Source organism: Gavialis gangeticus, unplaced genomic scaffold (assembly GCF_001723915.1).
Source record: "Gavialis gangeticus isolate Ggan-Ray unplaced genomic scaffold, GavGan_comp1, whole genome shotgun sequence".
Taxonomy (NCBI): domain Eukaryota; kingdom Metazoa; phylum Chordata; order Crocodylia; family Gavialidae; genus Gavialis; species Gavialis gangeticus.
In genome coordinates this window covers 191928-207280 of record NW_017729015.1, presented here as the reverse complement: position 1 = coordinate 207280, position 15353 = coordinate 191928, and the positions used below count along the sequence as shown (strand labels likewise).

General features: G+C 42.4%; 1 protein-coding gene across 4 annotated transcripts in view; it reads right to left on the bottom strand.

Moving 5' to 3' along the window:
- The window catches only part of EYA3 (EYA transcriptional coactivator and phosphatase 3), a 156631-nt gene that overhangs the window by 81895 nt on the left and 59383 nt on the right, over positions 1 to 15353 (bottom strand). For all 4 annotated transcript variants that reach the window (XM_019512107.1, XM_019512106.1, XM_019512109.1 and 1 more), the window contains exons 3-6: positions 10190 to 10233; positions 8890 to 8969; positions 4655 to 4721; positions 3380 to 3522 (exon numbers count right to left, since the gene is read on the bottom strand). In XM_019512107.1, the coding sequence (XP_019367652.1) occupies positions 3380 to 3522; positions 4655 to 4721; positions 8890 to 8969; positions 10190 to 10233 (334 nt within the window). The remainder of the gene's footprint in view (positions 1 to 3379; positions 3523 to 4654; positions 4722 to 8889; positions 8970 to 10189; positions 10234 to 15353) is intronic.

Here is a 15353-nt window from a genome sequence, read left to right as displayed (position 1 = left end):
AAAAAAAAAAAAAAAAAAAAAACCCCAAAACCCCCCCCAAAAACCAGAAACAACCCCCCGGAAAAAAAAAAAAAAAAAAAAAAAACTCATTAAGCAGCCCCCTGGCCAAAATAATTGCTCACCCCTGCTCCATACCAACTGAACAAAATGGCACAAGAGTGCATTCTGGTTTTTTTCTTCTTCAGTGGAGAGCATTCATGAAAAGTACTATAATTTACTCAAATCCAAGACAAAAGTGGTTTCCCCTCACCAAACATGCGGAGAAAAGCTCCTTGCCTTGGACTCAAGTATAGAAGTGTGGGGGGATTCAAGTACAGGAGTGAGGGGGAATGGGCATGTGGCTGCTGCAGTTTTGTCCCTGGCCCACACTTGGAGTTGGAGCTCCAACTGCTGCACTGAACCCTGAGCAAGCTCTGCCATCCTTGCTTGCCCTCCTGCCTCTGCTCCCTGCCACCAAGCTCTGCCTTGCCCCCATCCCATACCACTGCTACTTACCCTGAGCCACAGCTCCAGGTTCAGGCCTGTTCCAGCCACAAAACAGCAGTGGCAGCAGCTCTGGCCAGAGCTGTTGCCATTGCACAGCACTGTTGCTGTTGAGCTGGGCAGCAACTGGAGCTGGAGCCAGAGCTGAAGCCAGAGCCATGACACAGAGTAAGTAGAGGTGGGAAGGGGAGAGGAAAGGGGGCCAGGTGTATGTGCTGGGGTGCAAGTGGTAGGAGGGGACAGGCACTGGGTGGGGCATAGGCTCCACAAGGGTGGGGGAAGGTATGAGGGGGCAAATTGTGGGGAACAATGGATGGGTGTCAGGCTGCTTGACTCCCCTGACACCTGCTCTGCTGCCAATGCTTGGCCCTTTGCTACTACTGCTTTCCATGTCACAGCAGCAGGGGGTACAAATTTAAGATGACCCTCCAATAATTAGATTATATAACTAATTTATAAATTTTCTATGTGTAGAATCAAATTATTGGGGGGGAGGGGGTGGTCTTCTTAAATTGGAACTCGTTTTGGATTCAGGTAAATACAGTACATTAAGAGAGCAGCAGTAATAAGCTTCTCTATGCTGACCCAACTGTGATATGAAAGACTCTGTTAGAAAGTACCTACAATGTAAGTACTTCTCCCTTAGCAATTATAATGATTTATTTCAATGGATATCTCCAAAACAGTAATGACTTCAGGACACTACTGACACAGATAATACTGCTAAAGTAGTAAACAGTCAAAGCTTCCTAATTCCTCTATCTTCCAAAAAGCCTAAATTTGAAACATCATTCCCCACCAAAATTATAGCTCTCCAAGCTCCCACTTTTAGATCTTTCATCCAGCTAGTCATGAAAGTGCAAAGTTTCTAAATATTAGTGTGGAAGATAAGGCAGGTTGAAGAATACAAATGCAGGAACAAAAGCAAGGAACCTCCCGATCCTTGGTCAGAGTCCAGTGCCCTGTTACTGCAGAACAGCATATCATGTAATCCATTGGGTTTGGAGTTATTGGTAGCTCAAGCAGTCCATAAACACAGTTTCTAAAAGGGGGGGCTCACAGGCCTGGGGGCTCTTCCTAGACTCCAAGAAGATACTGCCAACTTAATGCTGCTCCCTCAGTGCCACAGTACAGTTTTCTCTCTCATATCATGTGAGTTCCCTCTCCAAGGCTTCAGGCCTTTCAGCCCCAGGTGTTTTGCCAGACTCTGGGAGAATCCTTGGACCAGTGTTGCAGCCACCAGCTACATGCTCTTGCACTCTCTCTCTCTCTGGGAGTCTCTTAGCTTCCTGTGGGCCAGCTAATTATCCTCTGTAGCTAGCCCAGACCTCCTAGGCAGCCTGCACCTAGCACCTACTGCCTGTTCTACATCCTGAGGTGTGCAGTCTGTTGCAATCCTCTGCCAGCCAGTCTGCTACACTATCCTATTCATTAGTATCAACCATATTTTAATGTATATCTTGATTTCAAACAGTACTGTCATTCCATTAGACTACTTCTAGAACAGCTAGGAACAAAAATGAAGTTTATAATAAAACTGGGCTAAGTCTCATTCACTTTGCCACAATGTTTTTCAGAAGCAACACGTTAAATTTGGCATTCCTGTAATATTATAAAAAGTGTAGCTCTGTTATCCTTTAGCAGAGTACATATTACATATTGCACTTTTTCCAATCTAAGGGACCTGATTATTTTGTTCAAGTGATAAAAGTATGAGCCTCTATAGCCTAAGATTCATTGCTCACAGGCAACTCCAGAAGAGATTTTTTTCCATTTGGCTATGTTAAGAATCCTAATGACCATGTTTTCACTGTTCTCTTGTAAATATGTTTGTTGTATCTCTTTAAAAATGTTGGTCCACAAAGGACAGTTTGCTTTCACCCTGACCAAAGCTCCTCTGCTGGAGGATAAAATTGCCTCTTTCTACAAATTTTGGAGAGTTGACAACACCGTACTTACAGGACAAATATTGGGGCTAGAAGGGAAGTTCAAAATCAGAACATAGACAAAGCCATTATTTTTAGGGCAAAGTTTGTTATTTGACGTCTTGGTTTCCCAATCATTATTTTCAAAATTTTGGGCTTGTCAATATTGGAAGAATATAGAAGAATACTTAAGAGGTACAATAACTAATGAATGAAAAGCTGAAATAACTAATATAGAACTTAAGTGTCAGTAAGATGTAACTTAATGCTTCGGGACTTATTACATAATATTTAGTTCCTTGGCGCTTGCTGTTATGAGATGAGTAACCTTGGAGACAGTTGAAAGGCAATCTGCATACAGTTAACTGGCACACTAATCAGTACCAACCCTGTTGCATACTAACCTTAAAAAAAAGTGAACCAAGTATCAAATGTCTCTGCGTTAGTTTACTCAGCTACCATATTTTTAAAAGAAAACTATTTAACATGAAGCCCCAACCACAAAGATAATACACTTGAAAGGTGACAGCTGCTTAAATAAATATACTAGTCCTTCATTTCCAATTGTTCTACAATTGAAGGCTTGTGCTTTCCTGGAAGTCCTTTTGGCTAGGAACAGACAATGCATGTGTCCTGGAACAGAAATATCCCAATACTGGCATGTACACGTCACCCTTCTAATCAGGATTTAGTGAGTGGCTGAATGTACTGTGCCACTGATTCAATGATGCAATCCCAGGATAACAGGTCAGAAGCTCTTTGTGATGTCCTGGGATGAACTGTTCATACTTATCCTGTGAACTAATTTAGGATTTATTTAGGGACAAATGCAACATTTGTTTACACTCTTGCCCTAACCTCCTGAGAAATTTGCTTCTCATTGGCTTTTAAGGAGACTGGAAAGAACAATTATATGCAGTGTTTGAAAAGACAGCTCAGAACAAGCAATTCTTCAGTCAGTTCCCTCTTACCGAAAGGAGGTAGTCCATAGGTTTGGGTGGTCTGAGGGTAGATGGCATAGGGCTGAGCCTGCTGTAGTGCTTGATACTGAGTCTGACCAGAATAAGGGCTCGTTGTTTCTGATACAGGTAGAGAAAGGATATGTGCATATGGCCTTGAAAAAAGAAAAGAAAAAAAAGTGTTCTTATAGAGCAGGGGTTTTCAACCTTTTTTAATAAGTGAACTCCCAGCAGGCCCCTTTTTAGTAAGTGTACCCCCCGGGGGAGGAGGGGTGGCGAGTGGCCAGATGTGGAGTGGGGGCGTGGCGAGAGTGTCTGTGAAGCCCTGCTCTCATCCCGTCCTAGCCCTGCTCCTGTGAGGCAGAGGCACAGGGTGGTGATGCTCCATCCCCGCCAGCCCCGTGTATTCCTTGGGACCTTTCAAAGTACCCCCAAGTTGACAACCCCTGTTATAGAGCATCTCTAATCCCAAGGCAAAGAATGTACTTGAAAATGTGCTTTAGAAAGATGTAACAACAGTAACAAATATATTTACATATACTCTTTACAGAGATCTAGTAGGTATTACACCAGTTGACAGAGGTTGTTAGGCCTTTTTTTTGACATGGCGGGTACATCTACATGAGACAATGCGCAGTAGACTAATTTTACTGTACATTAGCACATCATGGCAAAAGCTGTGCTAATGCACTAAAGCACAGTATAATTAATCTACTGTGCATCTGGTGTCACAAAGACTGCGTGCTTTTGCTACTATGCAGTAGGGCCAGCTACTGTGCATTTGTGTAGTACCTCATATTACACGTACTAAACTTACTGCGCAGTAGCAAAGGCATATTAATGCATATGTAATCGTGCCCACTCTGAACATGTGCTGAATTGTGCATCATACACAACAAAACTAATCTGTTTACTTAGGAACAGGGCTGTCAATTAATAGCCTTAAGTTAATGGGTGCAATTTTGTAACGGGAAATATGGTAACACTAAACTTCTAACACTTTTCACTTTCTGTACTTAACCACTAGGCAGAATTTCGCACAGTTCTACTCTGTTCTTATGGCACTAAGGTGAAATTGAAATCTATTATTGTTTATCTGTGCGATTAAAATTGTGATTAATCACAACTCATTTTTTTTTTAATCGCATGGCTAATTGTGATTCATTTTTTTTAATCGTTCGACAGCCCAACTTAGGAAATATAACAATATTACCTTGCAATGGTAACAGGAGAGTTAAAGGTAGTGAGAAAGGAGGGAGAGACTTCAGAACCAACAGCTCAACTTACTTTGCAGAATACATCTGTGAGGTATAATCATTGGATGTCCTTGGGATGTAATCAGTGCATGTCATGACTGAAAAAAAGGACAGAATATTTTTAAAAACCTTATTTCTTGAGAAGGCTAGTTTATTTTTATTTTGGTTTTAGAACACCATGGACATTTCTCTCTTGCTCTGTTCCTCTCTCTTGCTGTTCCCCCTCCCCTCTTGCTCTGTTCCCCCCTCTTCCTTCCTCTCCGTTCCTTTCTCTCTGCCACCCCACTTTCCCAGCAACAACATTCCCTTTGGCAGGCTGGTTACTTCTTTAATTTTCATTATAACATCTTGATTTTGGCACTATGCCCCAAACCCTGAACATTTTAAAAGCTCTGCATATTCATATATGTCTAGCACATCACTTCTACAAGCATTGTACTGGAACCCCCTGGAGCAAAGAACCTGTCAAACTGTACTGGTTGGGGGCTCTTAATTACATCATTATATATTTTTCCTTCATGTCCCAGACCAATATATTCTATAAGAAGTCCGGCATGTCTCAAACCAAAATCCTTTGTAAATGGCTACTAACTGTGTTCCTCATTTCCTGGTACCCAGAATGAGAATCCTGGGACAAGATGGGCAGAAGCTCTGAATGTCAGAGCTCAAGATTACATGTCAAATCAGTGAGAGCTGGAGCTGCTCCGCACATCTGGCAGTTTAGTGTGGAACAGTATGTGTAGGAACTGGCAGTCAGAAATCCTTCAGTTCTAATCCTGGCCCTCCTACTGATTTATTGTGTGCTCTCATTTCTCTTTATTTTGTACTTCTCAGTTTCCCCATTTGAATTGAAACCATAAAGATCATCTCACAAGGGAATTGAGAAGCCCAGGAAGAAATGCTAACTGTGTATTCACTGAATGGTCTAGATCAGTGGTTCTCAACTGGGATGCTTCGAGACCCTTTCAAGGGCTAGGGACAGAAGTTATACATAAACCAGTGTAAGTGATTGGAAAGGTAACAGAACAGAAGTTCAGTGCATGTAAACTGCTTTCAAAATGACCAAAACCAGTTTAAGATAAATGTGGTTGGATGTAGTATCAGACTTAACTGATTTAGGTCAAACCAGTTTACGGAACTTCTGTCCCAGAACCCTTCCTGGTTCAAGCTAATTCAGTCCCCCAGCATCCCAGGATGCTTTGCAGCCCTGGGCTCTGCTGCCTGCTCCAGTGGAGCAGGGACTGCCTCACCCCTCTGCTCCTTTGCCTGCTTCCTGCCTGTGCCTGTCAGCCCATGGGGCAGTGGAGCCGGGGAGCTGAGGGGAATTCTTCCCCTCCCAAACCGTTCCTTAGCCCCTGCAAGTCTCAGGCAGCCCCAGGGAATGGAGGGAAATTCTCCTGCACCCCCTGCCTACTGGCCTGGGTCAGTGTAGACCTCCCCATGCCTTTCCCAATTAAAAACTGAATGTCAGTTCAGTTGGTTATCAGTTCAACCGCAGCTTAGAGGACGCTGCCTAGTTGGAATCGATTCAGCCTCAGGCTTTCTGACTGTCTGTACTTAGCCAAGGACACCACAGCACTAGCACCATCATGGCCAGGTTAAACTACCCTGCTGGCCTGAGTTTGGAGGAAGTGCATATGGGCTGGACAAGGAAGTGGCTTCAGCAGGAGAGAGTGAATAAGCCTACGCTGGTTTTATCTATACCCCTCCTGTCTCAACCACTTCCCAATCTGTCCCCATATGCACTTCCTGGAAACACAGGAAGCTCTGCTTGCACACAGTCACTTCTGGTCCAGTCCCACTTGGTTTGTATTCCCCTCAGCCTCCATAGTTAAGCCAGCAGGAACTCCTGTCAGGCTGGGCTGCAGCAGGGTGCTCCCTCCTACATCAGCCACTCCCTGGTCCAGCCCTGCAAAGCGTCTCCTCAAAACTGAGGTGCCTGGTGCAGTTCCACCTGGCAGATGCAGTGCAGCAGCCTGGAAGGGTCTTGCACCACTCCTGTTGAGAGTTACTGTCTTAGAGACTTTCAGAGAGGCATGAGCTGCAATAGGCAGCCTACTTTATCAGATACTATGAATGAACTTGCAGAAAGAAAGGGTTTTAAATAGAAAGTTAAATACAAAGAGAGGTAGTTCACAATGTTAGTTTGAAGTTAAGCAGAAGGCAGGGCAGGGTGACATCTTACAGATTATGATACAGACCAAGGATTCTCAACCAGAGTGCCTGGAGGTGTCAGAAGATAAGCCAGGTGTTAGGGGGATAAGAAGATAAGCACAGGCTCCTCCCTGCCTGGTACTCCCCACCTCCACTGTTGGACACCTCTGCAAGGAAGTAAGCAAAAGTTCATCCCTGCCCAACTGCTCCTTACCCCACCCTCACTGTCCTGCATAATAATTACATATTTTTTTTTAAATGGGATTCAGTTCAGTTTGCAAAAGTTATGGGAGTGGTGCGTTACATCTAAAAAAGTTGAGAATCACTGATATAGACTAACCTTATAGACTTAGAGATGCCACTCTGAATGAGTTAGTCTATAAACTTGATTTTCAACCAGGGTTTCATGACATCCTTGTGTGCCTTGACATCTTTTCAAGGGTGCTGCAGGGTGCCATGCAATTCTAGCACTGTGAGATGTGCAAAAAATGAAACCCAAAGTTTTCAAACAGGAACCCATAAAGTTAAAAACTTTCTGACCTGCTGTGGTCTTTCTGAGTTCTTCACAACAGAAGAATTGCTCTAATATTGTTTCATAGTCAAAACAAAGGAGTGAAAACTAAGAGCTGGCATTTTCCGAGAGGTGCCTTGAGTCTAAAACGGTTGAGAACCATTCGTCTACAAGATACCCCCTCGCTAATACTGTTTGCCTTGCTTCAGAATAGCAGGGCCAGCTATAGCAAACTGCTGAATATCTATCTTGCAGGCTGTAAGTGAAGACAACAATGGGGAACACAGGTTTTAGAAATGTATCCACCCTGAAAGACTTTAAGAATACAACTCTACAAAAATCTGTCACCTTTCCTGTCCTGAAACCCTCAGTGTATAGGGCTGAAAAGCAGTGCCACCTGTACATTAAAAACATTAAGTACTACCATCCCCTCATATATGGGCAGTGGAGTGCATCTTCCAGACAATCTCTGCCACTAATCTGAAAGTTGTTTATTCTAGGTTTCAATTTCCCAGTTTGTAAAATAGGTGCAATACTTTCGTTCTCACAGGGAATTCTAAAAGATTCTTTTTCTGTAAAGTTTTGGTAGGCCTCACACTAACTGTGCTCTTGCAATGTGTATTATAATATAACTCATACAGTTTGTACAGCAGTAATGACAACTTAATGAAGAGAAGTTTCTTGTTCATGTAAGGTAGGTCATTACTGAATAATGCAGTTCCCTCCATAGAGGAATTGCAACACAGGATTTAAACAATATGCAACAGAAAATAAATGGATAATTTGAGAAAAGTGGGAAAGACACTACACTGTACTTACTTGCATACCACATGCACCTTTTCCAAAAAATTAGCCTTTCAAAACAGGGGTGTGTGTCATAAGCAGAGAATCTGATTTCTGCACTAGAATAGAAGCATGGAGAGGCTGTAATGGCTCCAAGGGTTCTGCTTCTCTCTCTCTCTTCTCCAGCTAGCATTCAGCAGGGGCAGAGTCCTGTTCTTAATCCTCTCAGAGCTGCCAAATGCACAACAGCTTTTGGCTGAATAGCAGCCAAAAACTGCTGCCCATTTGGCAGTGGCTTTGAAAGGGCTGAAACTAGTTTCTGCCTGAAACAATCAGTGAGCAGGCCGAAGGCAAGTGAACTGCTCCCTATGGTCAGCTGTCAGCAATGACTGAAAGAATCTTTTTTCACTTCATTTTGCCTTCCCAAAATAAGGTGCCTGTCTTATTTGAGAGTGTGTGGTATGAGACAATGAGGTCATTATAAAAATGAGTGTATTGGTAGCCACAATTAGGCACCAGCCTAACCAAAACCAGAGTGTCTCATAGGCATCACATCAACCATAGGGTTTTTAACAGGAATTTAGGAGACTGTGGTCCCAGCTTTGTAAATTCTGATGGTGACTTTTCACATAATGGGGTATGTGGACTAAAATTAGGGTTTGTTCTTACAACACTTTCTTAGATTTGAAAGGAAAAGTAGGGAAAAACAATGAAAGAATATGAAGGGCAAAACAAGAACCTTGTATTTGCTGTAGTGGAAATGCAGGGAGAAACACAAAGAAGGGAATGATCAGGTCATAACAAAGGACAACACTTACTTTCACTTGACATGGGAAGGTTGGGATCAAGGCTTGAAGATTCAGATTTCTGATCACTGACTTCTGTATTGCTCACCTGACTGAAAGGAAGAACATGCATGTAAACCAACAATATTAGTAAACTTTGCATTTATATCACCAGAAATTTCAATCAATTACTTTTCATCTTAGTGCACAAAGGCACAATACGTGCTCATGGAAACTACCTCTGCATCCTCCTGTTTTGCATATACCAACATATGGATTTTGGAGTCAGTTCTTGAGGGTTTTTATGCAAACATCAACTTCTCACAACTTTAAAAATTGGTTAGCTCACTAATTGGTCTTACTCTCAAAATAAGACACTTGTCATAAAACAGAAACGTCTAATATAAACTTAACTGTAATATGCAAATGTGAAGAATCAAAGGGACACAATTTATCTTTCTGTATTTAACTGGATCTTTAGAAAAGGCATAGCACTATTCTACTAAGGGTTTCATAATGCTACTCTATTAAGAGTTCATCACTTCTTAAGAATTATTAAACCAAGGAAACAAAGACTAACTTTTCCACTGGAATGCAACATTGCATTTAATATAGTTCAAATATTTGACTATTTAAAGATATTATATTTAACATAATGATTTAAGACAGAACATAAAATTTCATCTAGTTAGTTTTCAAGATTTCAATAATTTTTCTTTATGAAATACCTTCCAGAAAAGCCTTCAAAGTTATGCTTCTCTGTAAATGTAGTAAAGATTAAATGCAATTCAAAATAAAGACACATATTTGAAAACAGCTACTCAACAAAAACTGTACAATACATTTATTTTAAATTATGATCCTATCCTATTTGAGTAATATGTAATATTCCAAAATAATCCAGAGAATCTTGTTAATACTCTCAGTTCAAATGCTTTGTAAGTTTTGTATGAATATGTTTGTGTGCTACATGTGAATCATTTTACCCCAAGACTGCTCCATGAAGCGTATTAAAACTAAATCACTAGAATTAAATATTATAAACAAAATAAGTGGATACAGTTTGCATTTTATGCACCCATTCTCAATGTTGCTGTTTTCAGCAACATTTTGCATTTCTATTTAAAAAAAATTAAACTTAGTTTCTAAAGGAGATATTTTTGTTTAAAATAGATTTGTCTGAAAATTATGGTACATTAATTACCAAAAGAAAGATAAGCATCCTGGTCTTGTATATGTTTCTCATAGTAACATATTTTCTCAGTTGAAACCAACAATAAAAACGGGAAACAGACAGTTTTTCTATACAGAAATCAAATTCTGTATTACATACCTTAAACTTTGCTCTCCAGATTCCTGCATCTTTACTTTTTTCACCTGCAAAGGTAAAAACGTTCAAAGACACTTTTAATTTATCCATAATTTATAGAAAAATAGGGCTTAAGGGGACCTCTAGAGGTCATCTAGTTCAACAGCCTACTCCAGACAGGATCATCCCTATCTAAACTATCCCATATAATTCCTTGTCTCATCTATTTCTAAAACTACACAATCAACTACAAGGCGTATTGTCTAAAGACATCAAAAGCACCCACAATGTCACAGGCAAAGCAGGAAAAGGACTGCCAGGTACCTACAGATGTGCAGTGAGGCTGCTCCAATGCTCAGTAATTACAGCATGGTAATTAGCATATTCCAGCGGACTCCACAGTCAAGCGTATCAGTGTCCCCACCATGAAAAATGGTGGCGGGGGAGCTCATACACTTGATGCTCCAGGCACTTTAATTAGAGCAGCTCTTGGAGCCGCTCTAATTAAAAAGTGGGTCTCACCCACTGGGCCATGGAAGTCCCAGGGGAGGGCAGCAGGGCAAGGAGCCCCTGCCCCATGCATAGATCTGGGGGGCATGTGCCCCCCCATACACCCCCTGGAGTGTGCATGGCAGCAAGGAGTTGCCCCCCCTGCCCAAACCCACAGTGGGCAACCTGCACCCACCCCCCCATGGGCTCCTCTGACCATGCCACCTGTTGGGGAGGGGGAGCTGGACTCCCCTCTCAGGCCACAGCAACCTCCTGTAGATAGCAGCAGGGGCTTGGCGGTTGCTGCAGAGGGCTGCAGACTTGGGTCCCTGGCCCACAGCCCTGCCAGCTGGGTCCCCCCTCTGGGTGGGGGGCAAGGGGCAGCAGCAGGGCCTGGGGGCCATGGGTGGGGAGTGAGGGGCCTGGATTTGTGTCCTGGTGAGCAAAGGGGGCAGGGGTAGTTCTGATTTTCCATGATAAAAAAACCCAAAATTTGTAGGTACTTGGAATTTTTTTGCTATAGTGATTTAGGCATGGTAAGCTTCCAAATAGCTTTGAAATGGTAAATATGTCAATAAAGCATTGTGTTCAACTGATCTCTTTCTCTCTGATGTATATAGTAGTGTTTCTTTTTAACTGAGGATTTTGGGGGTTTTAATCAGAGAATTTGTGATTTTTTATCATAGAATTTGTGGGGGGTTTCAATCAAGGAAAACCAGGATCCCTTCTAATAAGGCATTACTTAAGTTCTTATGTTGAAGCTGCTTCTAGAGCTCTGCTAAGAATGGTCCTCTCCCAACATCTGCCTACAATTGGTAGTGGCTTAATTTAGAATACTGTGCACAGTAGTCAGATACATAAATAGTACATGAAATGACATTTCATTTTTAAAGAAAAGCTAAAGACAGTTTACAACAAAGGTCCTTTAGCACACATGAATACAAGTTCATTAACATCTCAGAACAGGTGTTGGAAGGTTTAAGGCAAGCACGCGGTTTTGGGGCCTCTCCAACAATGCTGGCTGCAGCTGTGGAGCTCAAACTTAGGCATCCAACCACGTTATCTACAAATGCCCTTACCGCACATCCTTCAGGTGTTCAAAGTCTTTAGTGACATTGGCCATTCTACCTGTTGCTGGCTTTCTGGCCTTTATGCTTCCAACATACGAGTGTGGTGACACTCACTCCATCATCATCATCAATACAACTTCTTTGATATATTAGGGGTAATTTAACAGACTTTATAACTCTTTATCAGTACCTGAACCTAGTTTTGTAACAAACAAACACTTCATTCAAAGATCATCCCAAACAACAGAATACTAAGGCTCTGTCTGCAATACAAAGTTCTGCCAATATAGCTAAATGGACTAAGGATGAGAAAACACCATGCCTTATATATGTAGCTATACAAAAAAAAAAAAAGATCTGAGGTGGACACAGTTCTGCTGGTAAAAGGTATTTCTGCATTCATGCAACTGATGTAATTCTGGCAGCAGAAAAACTCTTTCTGCTGGTATACACTGCATCTGTGTCACAGGATTCTGCCACTATAACTCTGCCACCATCATTAAGGTAGCAGTAATCCTGAAATGTATGCAAGACCCTTGTATTATGCCGGTACTATTAGCCGCCTCACATTTGTGGCTCTTGCCCATGAGGAATAATGGTCCATCTGTACGTCATAGATAAGGTGGCTCTTTGAATACTCAGCAGAGAAGAAACAAAGGGTTGTGTAGTCTTTTGTCTGCTTCCGTCTGGTATCTGCAGGTTAGGATGTTGGCAAATGAATTCTCATATACAGCTACAGCCATCTTTGTCTATCTCATTCAGCTTAAAATATCCAGATTCTTTATTCAGTGTTTGGCTAGCAAGATAGAGTGATTTAAATCCAATTAATTTTAAATCAACAAGAAACTGAAAGATGTTTGTATTTTAGTCGCTTAAAAATATTATTGAAACCACAAAGTCTTTGGAGAACAAGTCCCAAAAAAGTATGCTGTTTTCTGGCAGCTGCATTTGCAGCTCCACACAGCGTGGGACTGGAGTTGCATGTGTTGCATGTGGCATACAGAGCCAGTCTGAGATCTACAGGCAGCAACATGGACTGGATGATATAGTGCCATGGGCCGAATCTGGCCTGTGGGCCATGTCTTTGATACCCCAGCCCTAGAGTAAGGGACAGCAAACTACAGCCAGTGGAGTCAATGGATCCAGAACTGTTTGGCTGTGAGAAAGCCTCAGCAACATTTGGGGGTGAAGTTGTTGCCTGGCCCACACTGCAGTTGGGTAGCCAGACATAGGGGAGCTTCGCCCATGCTACATCACACCCAGGCAGTGGAAAGAAGCAGCAGCAGGAACTAAATGTTAGCAGTTGCCCACCTTGGGCCCAAGCTGGGCCATTACATACTGCTGCCAGAAACATTACCAACCACTACTCTGGAGGAATTCTCGATGCCTCTGGCCTTGAGCACAGGAATAAAGGTTTACAGTATATGTACACTATTCCAGGTGGCACCCTACAAGCCATAGCAATTTAGTGTATAGGAGTTTGGTTAGGCAAGTGGGAACTTGGTGATGGGGTATGAATCATAGAAAAAAAAATCAGGGCTGGAAGGGACTTCTAGAAGGCATCTAGTCCCACTAAGGATGATAGTGGAATCATCCTTATCCCAATCATTCCATGCCACACCTTGCCTAACCTATTACTAAAACTACTAAATCAAGCCTGATGCACCACTACAATGCATAGCAACCTTACCTGCCACAGGTAAAGCAGAGGGACACTACACAGTAACAAGACACTGGTCACTGGGTTGCTACAATTTGCTTGAAAAAAATCCAAGGAAGAAGGATCTCTCAAGATCTGTATGCCTCCTTCTACAGATGCATGTGGCAACAGGAGGGGAAAAATAAATCCTTCCCAGCCCAGTGTGGCAAGCAAAGCCCAGAAGCACAGGAAATACCAACACCATAGCATAGACATACCTATTCCCAGATCATCCCTGACCAATACTAATCCAACCTCCTCTTAAACACCTTCAGTGATAAGCATCCACAACTTCCCTAGGCAGTCTATCCCACTGCCTCACTGTTCTAACGGCGAAGTTCTTCCAATATCCAGTCAAAACTTTACTGCAACTTCAAGTCTATATCTTACTCTCCACAGTAAGAGAGCAAAAAGGTGGTCTCCCTCTTCTTTATGGCAGCCCTTGAGATACTTAATAGCTGCTATCATGTCCACTCTTAAGTGCTTTTTCCCACAAGCTGAACTTGCCTATTTCTTTCAACCTCACCTCACGTGGCTTACTTTCCAAGTCCTTTATCATTTTTCTTGCCCACTTCTGGAACCTCTCCAAATTTTCCACATTCTTTTAAAAATGTGGAGCCCAAAACTCCACACAATATACTAAATGAAGCCTAACCAATGCCAAGTACAGAAGCACTACCACCTCCCATGCCTTACACCTAACACTTATTGATGCAGCCCAAAACTGTATTTGCTTTTTGGGCAGCTATATCACTGCACTCATTGAGTCTGTTCATCCAAGACTTCCACATCCTTTACTGTAGTGCTGCCATCTAGCCAGTTGTCACCTATTTTGTATCTGTGTTTTGGATTATTGTTCCAAAGATGTAGCACCTTGCATTTGCCAGCACTGAACTTTATCCTGTTGGCTCTAGCCCAGCTTCCCAGTCTATAAAGGTCCTTCTGAATTGTGCTCCTGTCCTGTACCATGTTCGTCATACTTCCCAGTTTCATGTCACGTGCAAATGTGCTCAAAAAGCAAATAATAATTGAAAAACATATTGCACAGCACTGGGCCCAGGACAGACCCTTGTGGGACTCCACTTGAAACCTCTGGATGTTCTGACACAGATCCATTTATAATTACCCTTTGCTTTTTGCTATTGATCCAGTTGTCTATGTACCTTGTAGCAGTCCTGTCCAGCCCACATTTCTCCATTTTGTTCATGTGATGATCATGTGGAACCCCTTACTGATGTCCAGATATACTATGTCCACTATGACTCTTCATCGACTCAGCTAGTTGTTTCTTTGAAGAAAGAGATCCAGTTTGGCACAATTTATTTTTAGTGTACCTATGCTGACTACTTGCGATCAGTCTTTACTTCTCCACATATCTGCAAATGAATTTCCTTAGGTCATGCTCCAATAACTTGTTGGGTAGTGAGGTAATACTAACCAGGCTGTAGTTCCCTAGGTCTTCCTTTCTACCTTATTTTAAAGACGGGCACTATGTTGGTCCTTGTCCAGTCCTCTGATACCTCACCAGTCTCCCATATCTTTATAAATATTATTGCCAAAGTTTCCAAGATATCATGTGCCAGTTCCTTCAGTACTCTGGGATGAAGTTCATTAGAATCTGCTGATCTGAATTCATTCAGACCCAGCAAAGCTCTATCTCTTGTTATCTCACCCCCCAGCTTGTCCCCTTCCCTTCCTTATTAGGGCTGCTGGCAGGCATAGGGAAAACATGGGACCTCACTAGAACAGGAGCCACGTCACTTTGATCTGGCTCACCCAACATCTGGACAGATTACGTGTTCAGCGGGGCTTTTTGGTGCTTTTATCTAATAGCAGAAAACGGACACAGCTTCTTTTCTGGGCATGCACTGCACTCAGTGTGTGGGTGTAATAGTAAGAGCTTTGTTAATAGCAAAGATTTTGCACGCTG